This window comes from Artibeus jamaicensis, unplaced genomic scaffold, assembly GCF_021234435.1.
Source record: "Artibeus jamaicensis isolate MK-2021 breed Jamaican fruit bat unplaced genomic scaffold, CSHL_Jam_final contig_332, whole genome shotgun sequence".
In the NCBI taxonomy this organism is placed as follows: domain Eukaryota; kingdom Metazoa; phylum Chordata; class Mammalia; order Chiroptera; family Phyllostomidae; genus Artibeus; species Artibeus jamaicensis.
Window position 1 is genome coordinate 18,965,271 of NW_026521788.1, and position 21,980 is coordinate 18,987,250.

Genomic DNA, 21,980 nt, shown 5'->3' on the forward strand with positions numbered 1-21,980 from the left:
CACTGAAAATAAACTTGATACCTCTGAAAGATGTTTCAGCTCTGTCTGGTCATTAGACACCAATTAATAAGAGAGATAATCAGAAGAAGATACAACAAAAACTGTACTAGATAACGATTTAAGTGTGACAGTGATTACAAAACTTGACCTGCTTTTGACAAATTTAAGCACTTGTGAGAGAGCCTGCCTAACTGAGTGTAAGTGTAATCACGAGAGGGAAAATGTCCCAGGTCTCACTACGATTTTTATAATTAAACATCTTTTTCTAAAAAGACCACATAAGACGAGCTCATATCGCTACCACCCAATAACAAAATTCTTATTCTAACATCTCTGACAAGGCTCAGCCTATTTATCTTTTGTTTAAACAAGTCCAGTGACTAGGTAGTAGTTCACTTTGGCTTAAAACAACTCATTCTTTCCTGCCTAGCCCCTAACTGCAGGCCTGATACAGCATGGTACTCTGCACATGGCCATCCTCATGCCAAGTGCATTGGGAATTTCCCCTATTTCACAAGCTAAGCTTCATAATCACTTTTGCTGTAAAGTGGTTCCCATGTCACACCAATGACTTAGAGGTGAGTGCCCTGAATTAGAACTTTTAATTTTTGGAATTTTTCAGGCCACAATTATTTGTAAAAACATACTGTATTTTTTTTTGAACCACAACTATTTTTGAAAGAAGGAGGTAGATGGAAGAGAAAAGTGACTGAAAAAGATATGGGAGAATTTTCATTTGCCACATAAAGAAAAAATAATATGAAAAGGTATCTACTTTTATTATTTCCTAGATCAAATGTTTTAGATGAATATCAAACAAGTAGAAAATACATAGATTTCTAATAAAAGTTCAATAAAGTTTATTTTGTGAAAAAGCTAACTATACTGCTTAAGTTCACAATAGACAATGAAAATGCTTTCAGGGACCAGAGCTTGGAATTCCTCAAACTAGATAACAAATGTCCTGCTAAACTATAATACCCCCTGTGCTTCTGATAAGCAAAGCTTTTTATATCCACTTGTGCAATAGATTTTACTTAACTTAAGGCCCTGACTTTATATTTACCTTTATTAAAATTTAGCTTATGAGTTTTCAAACATTAATCCAAATCAGCAACATATTTTAGAACCTTGAATTCTTCTCATTTTTATGCAAATGTAAATGTTTACTTTGAAATATTTTTCAAAGTTGACTGATAAAATATAACAAAAGTTAATCACTATAGATAGCTTTATCCTTCCTCAGGTTATGTTCAAACAGATAGAGCACTCCAGCAAGGCTATCACCAAGATCACACTTTTTTTTTTTCCTTTATGTAAAAGAAAATCCATTATAAGATCTTGGAATTGAACTTCAAAAGGCTGGTAGGCCAATTTCTCCCCAAGGGCTTGTACCCACCGTACAATAGCTTAATCTAATCATCACCATCCTTGTGTTTAAATGTCTGTGGATTCAAAAAATTCCAAATCCTTCCATCTCCACAAAGTCACTTCCTTCCAGGATACTTTAGTTAGAAAACTAATCCTATATTGAGATGACTTTGTGTCCTCCTAGCTTCTGGTCATAGGTTATAGTTCTGTCCCTCAGGGTGCTTCAGAATGAAGTCTTGCACATCATCGCCCTTGAAAGGTTTGATGACAGTGATCATGTTTCTACAAGTCATACCTTTTTCCTGGCTAAAACATCCCTGTTGCTTTTATAAATTTTTTATGTGACAGCTTCAAGAAATGTCACTATTTCAGATATCCTCTGCTGCAATGCTCCAAGTGACAATTCTATTTTGCAGTGTGACATGTGTAACTGGGGAAACATTGTGGTTGCAGTCCATTAGGCACAGTAAGAACCAGAATGATCCAACGCACTGACACCCAGGTGAATTCAACCACATTGATCAAATAGGAATTACGTGCCACCCTATCTGCTCCTCCTGACATTGTGTTTTGTACACTTCATTCACTCCATAATCAATCCGGAAAATTTTTAATTGGTTGGATTTTGTCTAAAAATCAATTAAGGACCTGTTTCTAATAAAATTAAGAGTCCTAAAAGAAATAAGACACAATGTAAAAGTACTCTTACTTGTTCTTTGTCCTCAGTCTTATTTCTCAGAAGTAATCACTATTAAAACTCTCATGATACCCAGAAGATTCCATCCCTGTCCTGGTAGCACTCAGGGGCTTCCTCACTATGAGTGAAAGCGGAAAGGCCAGCCAGGCAGCAGCATGAAGGACCCACCAGTGGTGAGCACTTTCTTTTGGCCTTTGATCAAATGCCGGATTCAAGTCCTCTAACAGTCCTTGCTCAAGCCCAGGTTCATTACCAGGAAACAAACACATCTTTGAAGCTTGAACCTAAATTACTGTTCTTTTAAAAAATGATAAATATTGAAACCCAAGATGGCAGAAAGGAAGTGGAAGCTACACTAACTCCTTCCCAAATCATCCTAAAAAACCAACTGAACACTGGCAGGAGAGAAGCCTCATAAACACAAACAGACAGAAGAAACTACTTCACCACAACGTGACTAGTTGTGGAAGAGGCACACAAGGACTGGCTGGGCAGCCGAAATCCTGGAGGGGTATGTCAACACCCAAGGGGATCCCCCTGAGAAGTGTGGGGTCAAAACTCCAAGCTGGGCTTCCTAGCATACAGCATCAACCCAGAAAAAGATCCCAGATAAACACCCAGCTGTGAAAAACAGCAGGGTTTCTGTCTACCAGGGAGGGATGGCTGGAGACACAGAGAGCCTCTTAAAGGGCCAATGCACAAAATTCCATTTGCAGCCACTTACCCTGGACTTCAGCAGAGGGAGGTCACAGTGGACTAGAGACACTTGAGGAGAGCCTGGGACTGGTGGCTTTGGAGAGAGAACTGAAGGGAGATCTGCCAACATCCCTGTACTTAGTTACTCCCCACATGCAGGAGCCATATTTCTCAGACAGAGCACACCCCTCCAAGTGGCATCAGCCTAGGTAGAAGCAATAGCCCCTCCCAGAGGAATTAATCTGCCTCACCTGATAGAGTTTAAGCCAGGCTTTTGAGTACAGCTTGAGGCTATATCACTGATTAACAATTAAGGCAGATCTCTGGGAGCTCTGAGACTATAGCTAACCATCCCCCAGGCCCGGTGCTGGTAAAAGTTGGCCTTGATGTGCAGCCTGAATTTTTCTGCATAAGCAGACCCAGCAGAGGAAGCCAATGCTCTTGACTGCTGATAGTTCTAAACAAGTTGCCCAGGGCCTGTCACAACCACCACCTGGTAAAGAATTGTACCAGAGTCCTTGCAGATCTACCTAATAGAGATAAACAAACACAAGGAAGCAGCCAAAATGTGAAGACAAAGAGACAGATCCAAAATGAAAGAACAAGAAAATTCTCTAGAAGAACTAGCTTAAATGGAAGCAAGTAATTATCAGATGCAAAGTTTAGAGAAATAACTATAAGGATATTCAACAGAATAAAGGAAAACATAGAAACCATAAAAAAGAACCAATCATAAATAAAGAATGCAATATTTGAAATAAATAATACACTGGAAGGAATAAACAGTAGGTTTGATGAAGCAAAGGATCAAATCAGTGATTTGGCAAGACAGAAAAACAGCCAAGCAGAACAACAAACAGAAAAAAAATTTAAATAAGGAAAGCCTAAGAAACATTTTAGACAGCATGAAACATAACAACATCCACATGATGGGAATAACAGAAGGAGAAAACAGCAAGCAAGAGATTGAGAACCTATTTGAGAAATAGTGACCAAAAACTTCCCTAATCTAGTGAAGAAAAAAGATAAACAAGTCCAGGAAGCTCAGAAAGTGCCAAACAAGTTAGACCCAAAGAGGCCTACAGCAAGATACATCATAATCAAAATGGAAAGGCTTGCCCTGGATGGTATAGCTCAGTGGACTGAGCGACGTCCTGCGAACTAAGGGACCGAAGTTTGATTCCCAGTCAGGGCACATGCCTGGGTTGCAGGCCAGTTCCCATCAGGGTCCCCGTGCGAGGCAACCATACATTGATATTTCTCTCCCTCTGTCCTTCCCTTCCCCTCTAAAGACAAGTGAATAAAATCTTTTTTAAAAAAAATGGAAAGGCTTGAAGACGTGGAGAGAAATCCTAAAAGCCTCAAGAGAAAAGCAGGTAGTTCAATACAAGGGACCGCCAATTAGACCGTCATGTGATTTCTCAACAGAAACATTTCAGATTAGAAGGGAGTAGTGTGAAATATTCAAGGTGATGAAAAGCAAGGAATTACAGCCAGGGCTACTTTACACAGCAAAACTATCATTTAAAACTGAAGGAGAAATAAGGAGCTTCCCAGACAAGAAAAAGCTAAAGGAATTTGTTAACACCAAACCAGTACTGCAACAAATGTTAAAGGGCTTACTTTAAAAAAGAAGAAGAAAAAGAGAGAGAAAAAACAAAGGAAAATAGTCTAACAATAGAATGATACTAAATACATATCTATCAATAGCCACCTTAACTGTAAATGGCTTAAATGTTCCAACCAAAAGACATAGGGCAGCTGAATGAATAAGAAAACAAGACTTATGCATATACTGCCTCCAAGAGATCCACCTCAGATCAAAAGGCACACAGACTAAAAGTAAAGGGTTAGGAAAAGATATTTCATGCAAATAGAAAGAAAGAAAAGGCTAGGGTAGCAATACATACAACTGAAAAAATAGACTTTAAACCCAAAGTTATATAGTAAGAGACAAAGAGGGACACTACACAATGATAAAGGGAACAATCAAGATAAAGGATATAATCCTAGTAAACATTTATGCACACAACATATGAGCACCAAAATATGTAAAGCAAATCTTGATGGACACAAAGGGAGAGACAGACAGAAACACAGTCATATTCGGAGATATTAACACCCCATTGACTTCAATGGATAGACCTTCAAGGCAGAAAATCAACAAGGATACAGTGGCCTTAAATGACACACTAGATCAAATGAGTGTAATTGATATCTTCAAAGCATTTCACTCCAAAGCAGCAGAATATACATAATTTTCAAGTGCACATAGAACATTTTCTAGGATAGACTACATGTTAGGACACAAAACAAGTCTCAATAAATTTAAGATCAAAATCATATCAAGCATCTTTGCTGACCACAATGCCATGAAAATAAAACTCCATTACAAGAACAAAACTGAAAAACACTCAAAGACATGGAAGCTAAATAACAGGTTATTAAACAATAAATACATCAACAGTGAGGTCAAGGAAGAAATCAAAGGATACCTTGAAACACATGGAAGTGAAAACACAGCAATCCAGAATCTGTGGGAAACAGGGAAAGCTATCCTAAGAGGAAAATTCATAGTGTTACAGGCCTATCTCAAAAGGAAAAATTCAACTTAAAAAATCTAACTTTACACTTAAGGTAACTTGAAAAAGAACAACAAACAAAACCCAGAGTCAGTAGAAGGAAGGAAATGATCAGACCAGTAATAAATGAAATAAAGTCTAAAGACAATGCAAAAGATCAATGAATCCAAGAGCTGGTTCTTTGAAAAGATAAACAAGATTGACAAACTTTTAACCAAACTCCTCAAGAAAAAGAGTGAGAGGACACAAATAAATAAAATAAGAAAAGAAAGAGGAGAAATAACCATTGACACCAAATAAATACAAAGGATTGTAAGAAAATAGTATGAACAATTATATGGCAACTGACTGGATGACATGGACAAAACGGATAAATTCTGAAAAACATACATTCTTCCAAAACTAAATCAGGAAGAACTGAAAAACAGATTATGCCTAATGAAATTGACCAGTAATCCAAAAACTCCCAACAAAAACAAAATAAAAAAGCCCTGTATTGGATGGCTTCACAGGTGAGTTTCATCAAGCATTCCTAGATGAATTAACCTCTCCTTCTCAAACTATTTCAGAAAATTGAAGACAAGGGAAGACTCTCAAGTTTATTTTATGAGTCCAGCATTATCCTAACTTCGAAACCATAGAGACATTACAAGAAAAAGAAAATTATAGGTCAATATCTCTAGTGAACATAGACACTAAAATCCTCAACAAAATATTAGCAAACATAATACAGAAATGCATCAAAAATGATGCATCATGATCTTGTGGTATTTATTCTGGGAAAGCAAAGTTGGTACAACTTTCATAATCAATAAATGTGATTCACCACATAAACAAAATGAAGGATGAAACACATAATCATATCAATAGATGCAGAAAAGGTTATTGAAAAATCAGCACCCATTTATGATAAAAACTCTCAGCAAAGTGGGAATAGAAGCAATATACCTAAACATAATCAAAGCCATATATGACAAACCTACTGCCAGCATCATACTCAACTGGCAAAAACTGCAAGACTTCCCCTTAAGTTTAGGAACAAGACAGGGATGTCCACTTTCACCTCTCTTATTCCACATGGCACTGCAATGTCTATCCACAGCAGAAAAAAGGGAAGAAATAAAGGCACCCATATTGGGAAGGAAGAAGTACAACTGTCTTCATATGCAGATGACATGATACAGTACACAAAGAACCCCAAAATTCCACCAAGAAACTACTAGGACTGATAAATTAATTCAGTAAACTAGCACATACATAATTAATATTCAGAAATCAGTTGCATTTTATATGTCAATAATAGACTAACAGAAAGAGAAATTAAGAAAACAGTGCCATTTACAATTGCTCCAAAACTTATAAAATACTTAGGGATAAACCTAACCAACGCTGTAAAAAAAACTGTACTCAGAAAATTATAAGACACTGAAGAAAGGAATTGAAGAAGATACAAATAAGTGGAAGCACATATCGAGTTCATGGATAAAAGAATTAACAACATTAAAATGTCCATACTACCTAAAGTAATCTAATGATTCGATTAAATTCCTATCAAGTTTACAATGACATATTTCACAGAACTAGAACAAATATTTCAAAAATTTATACAGAACCACAAACAGCCCTGCATAGGAACAGCAATCCTAAGAAAGGCAAACAAACTTGGAGGAATCATGCTACCCATTACCAACCTATACTATAAAGCCATAGTAATCAAAACAGCATGGTACTGGCATACAAAGAGACACATAGATAAATGGAACAGAATAGAGAGCCCAGAAATAAACCCACCCTTTTATTGTCAATTAACATCTAACAGAGGAATCAAGTATGTACAATGAGCTAAATTAGTTTATTCAATAAAGGTGTTGAGAATATTGGACATATTCATGAATAAAAATGGATCTAGACCACCTTCTTACACCACTCACAAGAATAAATTCAAAATTGATTAGAGACTTAAATGTTAGACCCCAAACCATAAAAGTCCTAAAAGAAAACATAAGCAGCAAAATCCCTAACATGGCTCATAGCAATATTTTATGATATATCTCCCCAGGCAAGGCAAACAAAAGCAAGAATAGACAAATGGGACTATATCAAATTAAAAGTTTTTGCACAGCAAAGAAGACCATCAAAAAAATAAAAAGACAACCCACAGAATGGAATAATATATTTTCCAATACAACTGATACAGTGTTAATATCCCAAGTTTATGAAGAACTTACAAAACATAACACCAAAAAAAACCAAATACCCCAATTTAAAAATGGGCAAAGAATAGACACTTCTGAATAGATACTTCTCCAAAGAAGACATACAAATGGCCAACAGGCATATGAAAAGATGCTCAACATTACTAATCATCAAAGAAATACAAACTAATACAAAAATGAGATACCACCTCGCACCTGTCAGAACGACTATCATCAATAAATCAGCAAACAAGTGTTGGTTAAGATGCATAGAAAAAGGAACCCAGGGAGCCCTCATGCACTGTTGGTGGGAATGTAGACTGGTGCAGCCACTGTGAAAACCAGTATGAAGATACCTCAAAAAATTAAAAATGAAACTGCATTTTCACCCGGTGATTCCACTTCTTGGAATATATCCAAAGGAACCCAAATCACTAATTCAAAAGAACATAACCTCTCCTATGTTCATCTCAGCATCATTTACAATCGCCAAGATATGGAAGCAGCCTAAGTGCCCATCAGTGGATAAATGAATGGTCAATGAGTGGATAGAACAACTATGGGATATTTACAGAATGGAATACTACTCAACCATAAAATAGAAGAAAGTTTTACCCTTGGAGACAATATGGATGGACCTGGAGAACATTATGCCAAGTGTAATGAGCCCATCAGAGAAAGACAAATACCATATGATTTCACTCATATGTGGAATCTAATGAACAAAGTGAACAGTGAATGAACAAGTAAAATAGAGGCACACTCATAGATACAGAGCAGGACAGCTAAGGCAAAGGGAGGGTAGCAGTGAAGGGATTAAGCAAAAAGCAAAAAGGACTCCTGGACAATGAGGTGGTAATTGCCGGAGGGCAGGGGACTATAAAGGAATTAAATGATAATGGTATAAATACTATAAATGGAATCATAAATTTCAAAGCAATAAAATCTGCACATTAAACACTTCAAAAAACTCTCATGAGGGCCTTTTTAAAACTTTTATATGACTACATACACATATGGCTCTATCTATCCCGTTTTCCAAAGTATGTTATACTATACATATTCATCTGAAATTTGCCTTTTTCCCTTATCTTGGGTATGTTCCATAACAAAACATAACATTGAGCCAACTTACTTCCAGCAGACATTTAGGGTGGCTTAGCTTTTGTTATTACAGTTAAAGCTGCATGAAAACCTTGCTTATAGACTGTTGTGCATACGCATGTGCACATTTGTACCACACAGGTCTGGAGGTGGAATTAGCACACCTAAATGCATGTGCACACCTTATTTCAATATACATATTACAACATTGGAACTTACACAAATGTGTGTGCACACACATACGGGGTACACTCCACACATACTAATTCTGAAATTCAGGCTGTGCTGTATAAAAGTTATAAAGTGTTTAAAATAATGTTTAATTATAAAAATATTGAAAATAAAGTTTAGAACTTTTTCTTTTATTAAAAATTTTAAATCCCGTTCATTTTTATGACAGCTACACCATACTCTTCATTCACATTGAAATTACAATCAACTAAAACCTGCAAGCTTTTTGGAGCATAAATTTTTGCTAAGCCATATTTCTTCCATTCTGCATCTTTGAAATTTGTTTTAGAGTGCTTAATATATGTGCTTTATGCAGCCATCAATATCCAGATGAAATACTTACTATGTGATGAAATAACCCATATAGCCTTACTATATGACCAAATATAGTATCTCATCTGGATATTGAGAGTTAGTCTATATTCTAGAATACCCAAATTGTTTATGACTGGATTCTTTTGGCTAATGTGTTTCCTTTATCCTCTTATTTTTAACTAAAAAGTTTAACAATGTTATTCTATAATTTTATCAAATCACTATTAAACACTGAAATGAACTAGGTCAAGAGCAGATCATTGCACCCCACCAATAGCGGCCTCACCATTGGCTAGCAACTATAATCTGCCATTTTAAGAATTTCACTAGTTACAATCCAAACTAATTATACTGTATTTTTATGTTGTCAGAAAGAAGACAGATGATGTTAGGGAAAACATTACAAAGATGTTGCCAAAAAGCCTTGCTGCTCTCTATGAATAGACTAACTTATTATTCTGAAATCCCTGTCATTCATTTATATCTTGGACAAAAATTTGTTGAACATCCAATATATGCTGCCTTTCTGCTAGGCCCAGGGGATATAAGTGGTGAATTAAGAAGACTAAATCATTGCCTTCCTGACGGTTATGTTTCAGTGTGAAAAATATACAATAAAAAGTAACAAAATCATATAAAATATAACTACAGGTTGTGCTAGAGACTCTAAAAGAAATAAATATAGTGACATAACATGATACAGCTGCAGGAGTGATTTAAGCAGATTGATCTTGGAGAAGATGCTGTGTGAGCTGAGGCCTCACAAATTGACCATAATGGGAACTGTCCACACAGCCATAAGGGAAAAGAGCCTGGGGAAGCTGCCGAGCTTCCTCAGGGGGGAAGGCGCTTGTTGTGTGCTGGACACAGACAAGCCAACGTGCAGAGATCTAATGGTTAACAAGAAAAGTCACATGGAGTGGGGCTGCAAGTTAGACAGTGGGAAGGTCTAAGAGTCTCATTAAGGCACAAAAATGTTGCATTTTACTGTAAAAATCTATGAAAAGCAATTCATATGATATACATTTTTATAATTTTACTTTGGTGTTTATACAGAAAGTAGGTTAGAGAGAGGAGTATAAACATGGATACTATACAGGATGATATTTTCGTAGCCCAAGATAGAGATGATGGTGACCTAAGCTAAGATGTTCACAGACAAGTATATAGACTCAAGAGAAATATTTTTGATGAACTTGATAGGACTTGCTAATGGATTAGTTAGAAAAAAAATGACCATTAGTTATCATTAGAATATAAGCTTTCCAAGAGCAAGCATTTTCGTTTGTTGCTTGATTTCTTTCTAAATTTCTCCGGACACATAAATACTGCTTAGGACATGCTGTATGTTCAGTAAACATTCACTGAGTGAATAAAGGAGATTCTCCAGGGTTTTCCCCAGAGCAGCAAGGTGGACGCCATGCTATCAGTAAAATTGGGGCAACTGAAGAAGCAGCAAAGTGAGAGGGGGAAGGAACCGCCAGAGATCCATTTTTTCTTTTTAGAATTCAGATGTCCTCTAGACATCAGAGTGGAATTGTCAGGGGAAAACAAGATGTTTAAGCTGGTTGTTAGGCAGAGGTCTACCCTAAGGAGAAAAATTTGGAAGCCATCAGCATGTAGCCATGGAATTTATTTTAGTAAAGAACATAAAACTAAGGAATCCTTGAAGGACAAAAAAAGAGATCTGTTTGAAGAAATTCATATAGCATATTTATTAATGAAAAGGGTCAGTAAAAGGATATTCTATGTCTAAAATTTAAAGCACATAAAAATTTTCAATAAATATCTTAACATGTATTTTTATGGAAATTGACAAGTGGATACTGAAAGTTATATGAAAGAGCAAAACAAAAATAATAACAATAACTTTTTAAAAGGTGAGCGAATTTGCCTAAAATATATTAAATTTAGTATAATACCTTAAGACATTGTGCTACAGGAATAAAGAAATAGAACAATGAAACAGAATATTGAGCTCAGAAACATATATATTAATACAAGTTTCATTTACCTATCATCTTTCATTTCATTTATCTATCATCTATCTATCTCATCATCTATATTTATATGTGAAATAATAGTAAAATATTACACACTTTGATATATGTACTAAACATATAATGTTACATAAAGCATGTAGATATATGCATGTGTTATATATGGTGTGTGAATATATGTGTATACAAATATATAAAAACCAATGGAAAATTTGTGAAGCATGTATGTGGACATGTGTGGCAATGACAGCATTTTACATCAATTGGGAAAGATCAAATATTTAATACATGATTATGGCCCAATGGTTAATACTCTAAAAATAAAATAAAATAGATTCCTATCCCAACAAAAACAAATTTCAGAAGAAATAAAGATCTAAATGTTTTAAGCTGTTTAAAAATCCAGAAATTATGTAACATTTTTGTTGAAAGAATTTCTGAACAAGGCACCAAGCAATGGACATGTAGCAAAGGGTAGGTGCTCAGTAAGTATTTATTAAAAGATTAAAAGTGGATCCTATATTTTCATTAAAGTTCTTAAAATTCTCTATGAAATATTATCTTTTAAAGTTAAAAGAAAAGCCACAGTCAACAGAAGATACTTTTAATAAACCCAAGCAATGCAATAAAAATATTTTGAAAAACAACTAAACATTGGCAAAAGGTTTAGGCAATTCACAGTATTAGAAAGCCACATGATTGATAAACATTTGAAAAAAATGTTCTCCTTTTAATCAGAGAATTATAAAGGAAACCCAATAATATTCATTTAATTCTACTCATATTCAAAAAGACGTTTTCAAAAATGACAGCATCAAGTGCTGGTCACTATGTGGAGAAAAAAGATCTGTCATGCACTGCTGAGGGGAGCGTAAGTGGTCCAGCTCCCCCCCCGCCACCCCTTGGAGACCTCACTGTAGTACTCTGTTCCCTGTAGGACCTCAGGAAAAACTGACATCAGTTGCAAGATCTCAGTTGAAGATTCTCTAGATTCCACTTCTGCAGCAAGTTTTTACTTGTTAATCAATAATAAGTCCAAAGAAACAGTCTCTTTTACTATTCCCTCAATATTCTTAGAGATGAAATTGTCAGCAAGGCAAATCAAGAATTTAACACTTTTAGTAAAATGGGAATCTCAGCAGAGGTCCAAAGACTTGAAGTCTCTAATCATTGTCATATGTCACATCCTTGTAACATGTGTGGTCCCTTTTAGGAAGTAATCATCCATATTATTTCCTGCTTTTTCTAAGACAAGGTGACCAAGATTGCCCTTGTGTGTATCTTGATTCACAGCTTCAAGACTACTAGTCATCTGGAAACAGTTCCCTAACGATGCGTTTCTCTTCAGATTTCAAAAACAGAATTGCAGACAGGAAAACATTTCTTGGCTTTTTTGACACCTGGGCCTTCTTTTGATAAAATGGGCAAAAACATCATTGCTTTAATTATATTTGAAGTTGCAAAATAAGTAATGACTAAAATAAATAAAATTTGTTGGACAAAGCACTGCTTTCATTTCGAACTATACCTTCCTCTTACAAGATTCTGGCGCGGGCCCTTAGGGAGTGTCAGAAGAACCATGTGCTTAATAAAGAAGAAGCCATGACCTTCAGATAAGTTATCTCTTGTGTTTAAAATAAATATTTAAACATCTTTCTATGCATTTAAAGTCTGAAGCATTATATATAATTTTTATAGCTGGTTTAGTGAAAGACGCAGTAACTTAGTCATCATACCTGTGGACACAAAGTTTCCAGGTGGTTGGCAGCGACTTTGACAATTTTAATCCCATCTTCATTTGTTGACATAGAACAAGCAAGATTTGCCACCTTAAATATAATCCAAAATAATGAAAATTGTTTCAGATTATCAAGGAATTGCAGAAACAGTTGTTATTTTAAACATGCACATATATGCACACATTGAAAGTCTCAGTAATGAACACCCGCACTCTCCAAGATGCCAGTGGTATCTGCTTGATATAAGTATTCAGAGAATCTATTAAAATAAATAACAACAAAGGGCCCTATAAAATTGTTTAAAACAAAAGGAACGACTGATGACTAAATCAGTAAACCCTATACGATCTCATGGTACCAACATCTAATCCAAATTAAATGTTAAGTATTACAGTTTCCTATGGGACTGAAAAAATGTATCTGTGAATTGAATGCTAATAAGTTCTTGGAATCTCACAAGATTGTGGTTTATTTTAAGTTTGTAATTGGTTTATTATTTCCCAGAGGTTTATTATGCCTACTTAAGTTGAATTAAGAATCACTATATCTTTATTTATGTTTTATTCAGCATCAAATACACTATAAAGCCAGGCAAATACAAGATAATTAAATCTTCTTCCTGTTCTTGATTTTCCAGGACAACTTCCTGGGCACTGTTTGACATCAGCAGCCTGCTTGATTCAAGCATTCGAGACACTCAAATTCCTTTATACATTATTGCTTTTGAAACTTCCATTCTTCCAGTGAAATGGATGCTCTTTTAAATAATTACTTTATGTCCATTTCCTAAGTTCAACATTTACAAATACTTTCTTTATATCATGAAAGAGCCATGGGAAAGAGTATGGGATTCTTTTCTTTTCTTTGACCCTCAAGTAATCGACATTCTTCTTGGTAGCAGAGGAGTAGTACACAGGTGTGTTTCCAAGATCTGCAAAACACATCACTGTCTTTATCACCACTAGGAGTTCGCTGTTCTAACAATCATTTCTCTAACATACTTAATGTCTTTTAAAATTATTGCCTACTTTACTTATTTTATTTTTAAAGATTTTATTTATTCATTTTTAGAGAAATGGGAAGAAAAGAAGAGAAATAGCAATGTGAGGTCGCCTCTCCCACACCCCATACTGGGGACCTGGTCCGCAATCCAGGCATGTGCCCTGACTGGAAATCCATCTGGCGACCCTTTGGTTCACAGCCCTCGCTCAATGCACCGAGCTACACCAGCCAGGGCAAAGTATTATTATTGTCTACTTTAACGCAGTGTAGTTTTTACTGCTCAAGTCCAAAATACATTTAGCTACAGAGAAACCACACGTCAGCAGCATGCAGTGGGAGCAAACAGCAGACCCATCTGTGGATCGTTATTGAAGAATGTCACTAAATGGATTTATAGTTTTTGTTTACATGTCAACAGCAAAACAACTCCTTGGTTTCCATTTACATATAATGAAATAACAGCCATACATTATTTAACTGTGAAGGGCATTGTTCACTTTAGTAAATGTACATGGAAACGACTTACTTGGAAAGGTCTTTTGTTGACTTGAAGGTCACAATGCCTCAACTTTTATATCTGACATATAATTAGCTCATTTGTGAATTACTTGAAAAGGGCAGCAGTTTCTATGCCTCTCTCCCCACCCTGTGTCTTATTCACAGACAGCGAAATTCAGCAGCCTAATTGCTTTAATATACCTATGATAATTTGCTCTGCATTTGCAGAAAATATCTGTCCATGAATGTGAGCACTGAGCAAAAAAAATATATACGTCATCGGTGCAATATTTTGGTCAAATTAGAAGGATGCTGGTTAATCCTAAATTTTAAAATTATGAAAAGGTGCCCCATATAGCTACTTTTTTAGTTTATTTATTTATTTTTAATGTACCATTTCTGTGTGTGTGTGTGTGTGTGTGTGTGTGTGTGTGTGTGTGTGTGTGTGTCTCTTTCTTCCTATTTAAAAATTGACAGCTCCTTCTGGACATTTCTTGGTCACCGTGCTTATTCTGCAGCAGTTCAGTGCCCAATGCAACAGGGAAACCCTCCTAAACACAAAGTTTCTCTTCACATTAGCAGACTTCACTTTTTAAATGTAAATAAAATTTTATTTTTATCATTTTTAATTTATTTTTGTTTTTCGACTACAGTTGTCTCCATTTTCCCACACCACTCTCCCCCCCATCCACTCCCACCTCCCACACCCAATCCTAGCCAACCCTCATTGGCTTTATTCTTATCATTAATCATCTGTACTTAGTTTTAAAAAATAGTATTGCAAGGTTTACATAGAACAATAGCAATCCCTTATGTCATGAAACAACAACCCTAAATCCTATTCTTCAGGGTCAATCATTTCCCACTTTTTCAATTATTCTGATCATTTGCCTCTACATTTCCAAAAATTATGCTTATACCACTATATTTGGGTGTTTTAATTTTATCATCTATTATCATTCCAAATTATCTATGTCTACCCTTCAGGTTGTAAAGGAAAGTTAAATGACTCTAATGTCAACACCATTGTTGCTTGGGTGTTTGAACACTTGTGTTCAAAAGCAATCTATTCCTTTTTCTTTGAATAAATTTAACAGCAAAGCAAAGCTCAACTGAATTCAAACTGTTGTTAACTTCATTTACATCTGGCCAGAAAAGGACTAATGAGAGGAATCATGGAGGTGGGGTTTCTGCCTTTTTGTTGTTGGATCTCTTTGTATTTTTTTTGTTCTTTATCATCTTTTTTTTTTATCACAGCTTGCATTCAACACTATTTTGTGTTAATTAGTCAGGTGTCCAGCACTACAAATAGACATTCGTTTGGTTACAAAGTGTCTGCCTGGCATTATAGATAGTTACTACAACATTGTTCACTCTATTTTCTATGGCAGATTTAAGTTTTAAAAACTCAATTGAAAATACTGCATGACCAAATTAATGATCATGTTAATGATCATTACTACTCAATTAATGATCACATTAATACTGTCTTCTTTTATTCAGACATACCTGAACTTTCCCTTACCAGAACTGTTCTATGTCAGGTGAACTTTCTAGATAAGTCAAGAAGTATTACTTCCAGATTAAGTAACATGGAGTTTTAATGATATTTTATACAAATTCAAACTCACAAAAGAGCTATATTGTGTGACAAAACAAAGAAAAAATGTGATAGAAGTAAAATCTCTTTACATTTTTAATTTCAGTGATTCATGACAGATTTTTCTATCATATCAATGTGTAAATGAAAGCTAAGTTTCCTCCAATAATAATTATTTCTAAATTTTGTGGGGCTCTTTGGCAGCATGAAGGCAGTTCCCTACTAGTCAAAGGAAGCAGCACGCACACAAAATATTTTGTAAAACAGTTTGAGCTATTGGGACACCTTTTGTATATTCGACTTTGACAGTATTTCAAAAGCCTGTGAAAACCTTCTCTATCTAAGGGATCTACGTGGACAGTTTCTGCCCAGTTAGCAGAATCATGGCGCGAGAAGGCTTTAAAAATAAACAGGTTTGGGTTGGAATGTAATTATCACAATTCATGGGCTTTCTGACTGTGGGCAAGATGTGACCTTCTCCAAGCCTGTTTTGTCACCTGGAACATAGGATCGAGCACATGTGCCTCACTGGGGTGCACTGGGGACTAAAGGAGATGGCGTACAGAGATGGTCTGAGAGCTGGCAGCCCTGTTACCTGGTCTGACTCTCCTTTCAGCCCGTCCATATCTCTGCTAATCGGGCTGGAAAAGAGCATTCATTCTCTGAAGAGGTTTTTCGAATTACAATCTTAAAAGCATAAAGAAACGTAACAAAATGTCTAATCCTAGAGTCACAAACTCAGATGTTTTTAGGACTCATGCAGGGAATACAAACCAGAGTCTGGATGAAACTCCGTGGTTGGGTGGAGTGGCGGGGCCCCAGGAGAGTGCATGCCCTACCTAAAGGTGTTTGAGGTCATCCAAACATGATGAAACAAAAGGAAAAACTCACTGCCTTGACCAAACTAACAGTCTGTTGGCTGCCTTCAGTTCATTGGTCACCAGTTTGTGACCTCTGACTAATTTCTGGACTTTTCTATTGCACAGATAGGGGAGAAAGGCCAAATAAGGAGAAGAAACATATTCAATCCAATCAGTGATGGGGAGACTGTTCACCAGGAAAATGTCTGTGCTCTTTATGCCACCATGAATTAAAGTGTTCATATGCCAGTACCAGACTGTTTCAATTACTGTGGCCTTGTAATATAGTTTGATATCAGAGACTCTGATCCCTGATACTTTGTTCTTCTTCCTCAAAATTACTGCAGCTATTCAGGGTCATTTATGGTTCCATATAAATTTTTGAAATGTTTGTTCTGCATCTGTGAAATATCTCATTGGTATTTTAATAGGGATTGTGCTGAATCTATAAATTGCTTTGGGTAGTATGGACATTTTGATGATGTTAATGCTTCCAATCCATGAACATGGTACATGTTTCCATTCGTTTGTATCTTCCTTAGTTTCCTTCTTCAGTGTTGTGTAGTTTTCTGAGTGTAGGTCTTCTACCTCCTTGGTTAGGTTTATTCCTAGGTACTTTATTTTTCTCGTTGCTATATCAAATAACCAGAGACACTGAAATAAAGCACAAACTGACAATAACCAGAGGGAAGGTGGGTGGGGATAACAGGGGGAAAGTAGGTGGAGGGTCATCGAGGAACATATATAAAAGGACACACGGACAAGCCAAAATGGGGAAGGATCAGGGTGTGAGGGGAGGATGGCTGGGGTGGGGGTGGGGGTGATGGGGGAAAATGGAGACAACTGTACTTGAATAACAATAATAAAAAATTTTTAAAGTAATGTGTGAAAGAAACAAAATGATTTTTTCTTTCTTTCTTTTAGATTACATGAGATGACTTTATTTTTTGTTTTCTTCTATGTTAGCTTTTTATTTATACTATTTTTTGTATATACATAACCTTGATTCATTGAAATCAAGAATAACAATTAATTAGGTATTTGACACACACACACACACAAAATAGTGTTCACAATTGCACCTACACTGAAATCACTGACCAGACTTTTTTACTGATGTGGACCTATATCTTTAGTCAAAAACAGAAAAAGCAGAGTCTAAATTATCCTAAATAAATTGAATCAAAAGCACTAAGATAAATTCACAAGTATATTTAACAAGAGACTAGAACATAATGTTTTTGTCATTTTTACACAAGATTAAACTGTATTATAAAATATGAGACTGGGAAAAAGTAGGCTTATAGCTATTTGCATGGGAAAAACATGCAGCTATGATTATAATACAAGAATAAGCTCTGTTCTGCATATTGACAACCGTGACATGTTGATTTTTCTATCAGCACCCTTCTCATGAGCCTCTTTTCTTGTCACCAGTTCTTCTGTCCTTTAATATGAATGTCCTTTCTAGACCCTTTAAACTTGAAGAAATTCACTATACTATACGATCTATTAAAAAAGTTGTAAATACCAATCCTGGAATGAATTTATTATCATCCTGTTGATGTTTGTTCTCGTTTTCCTGGTTCCTAGATCAAGTTTTGCATGCCAGTTTTATACGTGCCTGCTATCCTTTCATTTAGCATAGAACATGGTACCATTCATTCCCTAACTTATCACCTCAAGTGAGAAATTCTTTGCTCTAGAACTTGGCCTTGTAGAATCCTGCCAGGCAGGTAGTCTGTCTCTCAGTCTCCATCAGATCACGGAGGTGGCCATAACTTAGCCCCCAAAATGACTAAATAATGGTAGAGCCAAGGAAAGCAATACAAAAGATATATGAGGACTGGGGATTTTCTCAGTCACCTTTAAATCAGTCTATCATGCCATAGGCTTAACTGTGCTTTTCATCATAACCTTTTTCTGATCTGGTAAAGAGTATTGAATACAAAAGTATGCTATATTTTCACATTCTAATACTATTGAAATCTCAGGGAGGAGCTCACCATTTGGGCAGCTTCTTACCATATATCAATCATCCTTGTCACTAAAGAGTTCTCACACTTAAATTTACCTGTGATATGATTTATTAAGAACATGAAGAAAAGTTTGATGTTCAGTGAGATTTCCATTGTGGCACATTTATTGTTTACACAGAACTAATTTTAATATGATGTCGCAGTGTATCCTAGTTCTCCAGGGAGAGAAAGGTCACTGTCTCATTGTTATTCGTATTTTTCTCTGGCATATGGTTGTGCAACTCCTGTGCAAACACTTTTAGAGACAGAGAATTCACTATTGTGCAGGGCAGCCTATTTCCTCTGTGGAAAAAGTGCAAAGTTTTACATAAGTTAAAAGGTTCTTCCTTGTATTGGAGTAAAGTCTTCTCTCAACAATGTTCTCATAGTGGTCACAGAATCCAGAATGTACAATGTAAGAGGAGTAAGATTGGGCCCACAGAAAGGCTACATCAGTAGTCTTCAAATTATGGGATAAATTATATGATGATTATAATAGAATCACCAGTAAATGGCTATTAAAAAGAAAAGACCATGTTCCTTCTACCAAATATTCTAATATGTTAAGCAAGTCTACAAGTGGAAGGTGGGGGGGTGCAGTATAAGATATGTCTAATTTGATTTTGAGAAGTTCTCCAAGTAATTCTGACATCCCATCTCTCAAAACAAACACACACGTACACACAGAAAAACAGGTACACATTCAAACTTTGGGTTGATTTCCATATGTTTGGGAAGATAGTCTTTCCTGAAGATTAAAATATAGGAGAAAAAACCTACAGGAGTTATGACGGGAAAAAATATTGAAGAGGCTAAGAAGTCATAGAAAATCTTTCACAAATTAAAGACAAGGAAAATGACTTACACTAATACCTGAGAAATAGTACTTGGTCATTCAGGCTACTCTACCAGAAATACCACACTGGTCAGCTTATAAACAATGGAATTTATTTCTGGCAGTTCCAGAGGCTGGGAAGTCTAAGATCAAGGTAGAGTCAAAGTCTGATGAATGTCAGCCTTCTCGTTCACAGAGGAGCGGTGCCCCTAGCTGTCACCTCACATGGCAGAAGAGGTGAAGGAGCTCCCCAAGGCCTCTTTTACAAGGGCACCCATCCCATTTACGAGGGTTTTGCACTCAGGACTTTATCACCTCCCTAAAGCACCACCTCTCAAAATCTTGGAGTTTAGAATTTCAGCATATTAATTTGGGGGGACACAGACATTTCGTCTATGGCAAATAGAGATGTTTTAATATAAAAATATCAAAAAAAGAAAATCAAGTGTAAGAGAAATTTCTGGCCTTTTACCCAGAATCCATTTCTCCCACTGGCAATAATACTGTGATTTCCCTTCAGGAGTGTTCTCTCCTACTCTAATCAAGTAGCATGAAGTGTTGGTATGGCCCTTAATCAAGGCTCCTAGTCATCTCCTAACTCCAGCCTGGCCTGGCCAATACTCCCTACAGCCCAGCGTCCCGGAGCAGTCCTCATTCCTGCCCAGTCGGAGCCATCTCCCATTCTGCCTTTACTTCCTTAGTGCACTTAGTGCACTTCCTCTTTTGTTTTCTACTTAAATTCATTTTATCTTGCCTGCAACCATAAATGATTATAGTACTGAACCAGAAACTTACACACCCATTATATACTAATTTCAGAATGTTATTTTCAGCAAAATTAAAAGCTAGCAATGCAAAACCATATTCACTTAGTGGAATGAACCATCTAATCAGATATCTGCCTCAGGCTACCTGACTGCCCTAGTATCAGGTGTAGATGCAGGGAAGAGGGTATTCATTTCAGTTCCTACCCATGTAGATAAATGTGTTTCTACTTGCCTTCTCTTGAATATCTAATTCTTCAATGTCTATTAGAATGCTTCACATATCAGGTACAAAAGAATATCTAACTCTTGAAGGAAATATTTTTGGGGGGTTTATCCTTTTGTGAGCTGTTCATTCTGTCTGAAAATCATTCTTTCACAGGCTCTTTTCAATTCATACTTATACATCAAGGCCTCAGTTAAATGTCTTCTCCTCCAAAATCCTTTTCAGATGCCTCAAATCAGAATCCATACCTCTACCTTCCACACCCCAACAATGGAGTGCAAATTTTATTCTTCCTAGACACACTTATGTATCTTTCAGATGGTGAGCCATTATAAGACAAAAAGATGATATGTTCTTTTCAAAAATTATTTTTCAGCAAGTAAAGTACCTTAAAATAATACTTAGTCCATGTAAATAAATAAAAATAGCAATTTGTCTATCTAGAAAATGAGTTATCATGAATAGAAATGATTTTCTATTGCATCTAAAACTAATATGTTAATGAATTGTATTTCTTAGACGCCTATGACAACCTCATTTACTCATTGAAAGCTGTGTTCTTCTTCTGCCCCTTCCTTACCAAAAAAAAGAAAAGTTCCTACTTATCATTAATATGAGCATAAAGACAAGTATCATTACTTCAAGCTTTAAATGAAGAATTCTGGAGAAAAGAAAGCCCTTGAGTCATCAGACTTAATTGTCTGGAGGTGATTTCTGTCTGACTGCGCCTATTTACTAGGAACAGCAAAATCTGACACATCTGTAGCAAAGAAACAAATGAACACAAGCAGACTTTGTTCATTTGGGTACAGAAACAATACAGCTGAAATCAGTTCTTTATTTTTAACTTGGTGTTTGAAAAGGAGACTTAGATTTCTTTCTGAATTTGGAAAATGACAAGGGTTCACAAAACCCTAAGAAGAGGCGTGAAGAGTGAAGAAAGGCCCAGGCCATCTGGACACGTTAGTAAGTAGAAACATTGTAAGTCACTGACTAAAATCACTGATGCAAGCAGCACTAAAAATTCTTCAGGTCGGTAGGGAATATCCAGAGTTGAACTAGACACTCTGAGTTCCAGTTGCCATTGAGCTATCCTACTGGTATGTAGTTAGGTATGTAGCTATGAAGTGTAGCTAGGAGGGGTCTGCAGTGGATATGAATTAGGAAGTCACTAGATTAACAACGGTAATTGGATGTGATTGTGCAAGAGCAAATCTTCTTAGAAGATTACCTAAGACACTCATATT

At 36.0% G+C, this 21,980-nt stretch overlaps 1 protein-coding gene across 5 annotated transcripts in view; it reads right to left on the minus strand.

Annotated features, from left to right (window-relative positions):
• CTNNA3 (catenin alpha 3) overlaps positions 1-21,980 on the minus strand; it is a 1,563,160-nt gene that overhangs the window by 557,530 nt on the left and 983,650 nt on the right. For all 5 annotated transcript variants that reach the window (XM_053663824.1, XM_053663825.1, XM_053663823.1 and 2 more), the window contains one exon: positions 12,928-13,020. In XM_053663824.1, the coding sequence (XP_053519799.1) occupies positions 12,928-13,020 (93 nt within the window). The remainder of the gene's footprint in view (positions 1-12,927; positions 13,021-21,980) is intronic.